The 5,397-nt window shown below is 43.3% G+C and overlaps 1 protein-coding gene across 2 annotated transcripts in view; it reads right to left on the minus strand.

Moving 5' to 3' along the window:
* The window catches only part of STAM (signal transducing adaptor molecule), a 32,346-nt gene extending 27,089 nt beyond the window's left edge, over nucleotides 1-5,257 (minus strand). Inside the window, exon 1 of one of the 2 annotated variants that reach the window (XM_030231951.2) lies at nucleotides 5,114-5,257. In XM_030231951.2, coding sequence (XP_030087811.1) covers nucleotides 5,114-5,153 — 40 coding nt within the window. In that variant the 5' untranslated portion in view covers nucleotides 5,154-5,257. Of the gene's footprint in view, nucleotides 1-4,702; nucleotides 4,819-5,113 lie in introns of those variants that run through there. The other variant, XM_050970806.1, reaches the window with a different exon arrangement.
* Between the last annotated feature and the right edge of the window lie 140 nt (nucleotides 5,258-5,397).

The following is a 5,397-nucleotide window of genomic DNA, read 5'->3' on the forward strand; positions in this document are numbered from 1 at the left end:
CATCACTGAAGTTAAATGCACTTAAGTTTTCCTCTTTTTGTCTGTCAAATAAAAAGAACAAGTACATTTGTTGGTCCATTCTACAGAAGCCACCACTTGAATATTAATCACTTTTCATTTCACTAACATGCTCAGAAGTGCACAAGAAGAATATATCCAGCCAGATTCCATTTAGACAAAATTGAAAATACTCTTAACAGGCAATGGCGTCATGGAGAAAAGCTTGAATTCCATGTACCATTGACTTTGATAAAGCTATTTACCAACTTCTGCAGTTTAACTGTACATGTGCAGGGTTCCCAAGTCCTTCTGGGAGCAATTGTAGAAGGTGTCCTGTGAAAGCCCTGCAGCTGATCCGAGGCAAAGCAAGCAGCAGTGACTGAGGCCTCCTCAGCCCATTCCTTCAGAAAACCATGTAGGATCTCACCATGCTTACAGTGGCCCAGCAAAAATGAACATCCCTCAGCTCAATGAACTGAGCAGAATGTAGACAAAAGGATTCACAACCTGGTTAAAAAAAGGCTGAAATTGTAAGACTAGCTGAGCAAAAATAATTTAGATGTTTAGATCCCTCACAATAACCCTAACAAATCCACAGAACTCAAACTACCCTTCACCCAGAAATATTACAACACAACAGGAAGGTGAGCACATTAGAGATACACTGGAAGGATGAATAGTCTGTAAACAAGGTGTATCACAGGCATGTCCTGTGAACTTGCAGAAGCCCACAAGCCAAGCCACAGAACAAGAAGCATTTCAGAAGGAAGATCAGCAAGAAACTTAATTTTCCACATCAGGTATGCAGTGTTATTTTTATCAGTTAGAGGAACAGATTTTACATGTTGAAGATCTACTTTGATTCTTCTAAATTTTGGTATTATAATACACACTGTCACAGCTGAAAGGAGAATCACTTAAGTGGCAGTTCTTCCCTGGGAGGAAAGAAAGAGAATTACCAGGAGAGTACAGTCTTTCACTATAGAACATACTATGTTGGCTTCAAAGTGCCCACCTGAACTGACAGCCTGCTAACCGACAGTGGAAAAGATGGTTTTTTTGCTGGCTGATACACTGAAGGGGTATTCCACCTAGTCTTATCCTGTCAGCATTGCCATTTTTCACTGAGGACCTATCACCAAAGGTATCTTTAAGTAAGAAGTTCCTATTTTTCATAAATATTTATAAACTACTGAAAAGGGGGGTGGATATAGCTTATTTTCCACACATTTTCTGCTCCATCACCCTGTTAACTCACAGTTAATGTCCTTTGTAAAACAAAGCTGAGAAAAACAGTACGCCAACTCAGGCAAAAAAGTGCCAATCTTTGGAATTCATCTTTCTTTGCAGACAGATGTTAACTCACAGTCTGCAGTCTCCATAATGATCTGGAGTCAAGAAACTCATCTATGACAATTTTCCCTTCTTTTGGCAAACCTGGCCCAACAAAAAAGTTCAGCTCAGAGAGACATGTAATTGGATGTTTTGAAAATGTTGACTAAGCAAGGGGATAAATCTAAAGAACAATGATTTTATTGCAAGAAATTGCACCATGGGAATCATGGTCAAACCATTTCTTACATTCTAAGAGCATCAAACTATAGGCTGATCGTATGTAATTCAAGCATATTATTAAATATTTGAAGAGTCAGCATAAAATTATCAACAACTGCTAGAGTTAATAAAACATGGGGAAAATGATTACAAGTCACATCAAGTTCTACTATCTTACTAAACCACCTGCTTAATTTCCTATTACTGTAAATAACAAGCCTGAATTTCTTCTCAATCCTGTGCTGCCTCAAACCATCAAAGTAAGAATCAGAGTAACATCCAGAGCAAGTGCAAATACCTTCATTCTTTACTATGTGCAAGGAAAAAAGAAAAACAACCCAATCCCCCATGTTTTTTAACACTTTCTCTTAATATCATGTGTGATTTTTATGACACCTTATGCCAGAACCTGAGTTACAGATTTTATTCTTGAGATAATATCTAAATGACACTTGAGAACTGCTTTAGCAGTAAGTTCTTCATCAAACCTAACCTAAGCACCACTACATTACTAATATGCCTGTTGTGACAGATTAGTAGACAGTCTTTTGGTTCTTAAAGCAAATTTCACCATTATTTTACCTGAGTCAAACTTACAGATAAATCTGTATTTCTCAGGAACAACTCACTGGGAATAATTTTATGATTAAGATTGAAATAAGATTGAATACAGCAGAAACGCAAAACCCACAAACTTAATAGAACACTTTTAATTCTAACCCCTTAAATGGAAGATTACAGTTTCTTAATTATACTCTCAACAGGCCCAGTTCTTGGTGATTTTTTTCTCTTTTTTTAAATTCCATTATTACATTTTTTACTTGGGCATATCATTAAAGGTTCCCCAACTTGATTGTGAAAACTTGTGTCACCACTAATTAGCATCCCTTCCTGCTGAAATATTCCTAAATATGGTAAAAAAGAAACTTCAAAAAATGAAAAGTATTTGGGCTTCACTCAGAGATTTGGGTTCTTGAGGATGACAATGGTTAACCTTCTCAAATCTCTGGGCATTCTTTAATATTATTAATTTAATAGCAGTCTTAAAAAACATTCTTTAGCCAGCTACACCAAAAAACAGGTGTACAAAGTTGGCACAAATGGTAAACTATTATGGATGACCAGGTTCCAATGCAGCAGCATACTAACAGGACTAGCCAAATGCTGCTAGCTGGCCAGACAAACTGAAAAATTTGTCCTGAATGTAAGACATACTTACACTCCTCAAAATGATGGAAAACAATTTAGTTCCAGATATGTTCTCTGCAATCCATTATCCTAAATCGTTCCAAGATAATTTCCAACTACTCCACAGTGCTGATCAGCTGTTCAGTAGACAAGAATGCACAGCTATTGCAATACTATCAACTACACCAATGTTCAAATTCATATGAAATTAAGAATAGCTGCTGACTGCCTTTCTGCTTCAGGGATCTGATTTAAAAAAAAAAAACTTTCTTGCTGGTTAAGAACAAGAGCAGAGCACTCAACTTTCACTCACATAAACCAAATGAAAAATAGCACTATGTCTTGACAACTTTTGGAAGTTTCCTGAGAACATAATAGCTTACTCTACAGCTGATGCTGTCTTATGAAGCATGCCAAAAAATTCATCCAGATAATAGCAAATTCCCAAAGGGCTCCAGAGAAGAAGAGCCCAGGGACGCTTTCCGGGAGACTTCATCATTCCCATCTCCCTGGCACAAATCCAGTTAAGTGATGGATAAAGGCAGCAGGCTCCTGAAAGTAGGCTGTCACCAGCTGAACAACCTGCTGCTCTTTCAGTCTCCCTCAGGACACCATGAAAGGGGCCAAAAGAAAGAGGCTGTCCACCAGTGAAAATCAGCTCATTGCCCACTATCTGCTTTTCCAAGAATGATTTGGGACTGAGTGGTTTTTTATATCTCTTCATACAGTTTACAGAATAACACTTTTGAAAATTCTTCACTGTTGATCATATTAGGCAAGCACAGTAGGTAGGGAGTTGGCATCCTCTGCACCTGGAAAAGAGCAAATGAGCCACTGAAGCAACTGATGGGTGCTACTGCCCTGCCTTGAGACTGGCAGTGCTGAAGAGCACATCCAGTGAACTGAGCTCTAGAGACACCCTTTCAAGCAGTCTGAGCTTCCCTGCCAGCTAGAGGCACTAGGAAGAAAAAAAGTGAACACCTGCCAGAACCTGAGCCTATCCCTTTTTAATCTTATTAGTTCAAATAATTCTCTAATAGTCCATGGAAAACCGGCAAGCAGTACAATCTCTTCCTCACTTTCAGCTGCCAAATTACACTAGAAGATAGCAGAACAACTAAGAAGAATTATTTACTGTTTTCCAAAATAAGTCAGAAGTTTGCTACCAACAAAATCGTTAATTGGAGTGCAGTCTTCAGCTTAAAAGTGTTAACAGTTCAAAATGAGAAGACCGAGCTCTGTCTTATTTTGATGCAATAGACTAAGAATTTCTGATAACACACATACAGACTTTATGTCTCACTACTTTGTTTAGGCACTAATCCTTTCTCCTGAAAGGTTACATACTTTTCAAACGGTTTTGACTTGGTATTTCTTTGAAGAGATGGAAGAATTGAATTGGAGCCTAAATGTCTGAAGTCTGATAAACAGTAAGAAACAATGTATCTGTAGTTGAAAGTTACAGCTAGTTTAATACTATTAAAGAAATTAGTTTCAAGAGACTTACACAATGTTACACTTCTGTATGAAAACAACCAAGGGGTGTACTTATCCACCCGGGAGAAAACGTCCCTTTATATTATGGGATTCCCCAGACAAAGCCTTTATGGCTCAAAGCAAATGAGATGTCAGCAGCAGGTCAAAACCAAACCACATTACACAATCTCAAATAAAACACACAGAACTAATTATTAACTGTCTATATGGCATTTTATCTTCAGTTTCAACACATCAGCATTAAGTACAATTTTTGTAAAGTAAAAGCAAGATACTTCCTCTCTATCTAGTCTGGCCTTGGACCAAGCAAGGTGGGGAAAACACCTGAGCTCAGCACATCAAGCTTCACTTGAAAGCAAAAGAGAAAGCTCCCACAGGAATCCCCTTTAAAGAACTAAATACAAAACGCTCTAATGATTTTCTCATGCTTGTCTGTGAAGCTACTGTAGATGGTGCTTTTTACCGTTCATCCTTTCAAAAACACTCCAGCGCGGACCTTTCGCACTGCTTGTTTTGCTGTGCTGCGGCGTTACTCGTGCTGAGCAGGCCAGCCCGTCCCCCACGAGCATCCCCGCGCTCAGCCCCGCGGCCCTCAAGGCCACAAGGGCCCCGGCGCTGGCCCCGGCCGGCCCCCGCCGGGACGCGGCCCCGGCCCGGCCCGGCCCGGCCCAGCCCAGCCCGGCCGCTCCCGCTGCACCGCGCCCGCCGCCGCTGCTCCCGCTTCCCGGCCGGGCGCCAGCGAGCCCAGCAGCGCAGGGCCGGGACAGCGGGCAGGCCGGCCGCGGGGGATGGAGCGAGAGCGGCTCGGAAGGCCGGCCGGCCGCGGGGTTACCGCGGGGGGAGGCCGGGCCGCGGCACCGCGGGAGCCACTCACCCACATCCTGGTCGAAGGGGTTGGTGGCGAAAAGCGGCATGGCGGGGCGGGGGGCGGCCGCCCCTCCCGGCGGCGAGGCGGCGGCGGTGAGAGAGAGCAGCCCTCGGCAGCGGCGGCGGCTCCTCCTCCCGCCCCGGGCAGCTCCGCCGCCACCTCCTCCCAAGGCCAGGCGCCGCCTCCCGCGCAGCACGCCGGGAACCGGGGCTGGACCCGCCGCCTTCCGCGGGGGCCCGGCAGCGGTACCGGGGCACGGCCGCGACACCCGGCCCGGCCCCAGCCCGCCC

Source organism: Serinus canaria, chromosome 2 (genome assembly GCF_022539315.1).
Source record: "Serinus canaria isolate serCan28SL12 chromosome 2, serCan2020, whole genome shotgun sequence".
Taxonomy (NCBI): Eukaryota; Metazoa; Chordata; class Aves; order Passeriformes; family Fringillidae; genus Serinus; species Serinus canaria.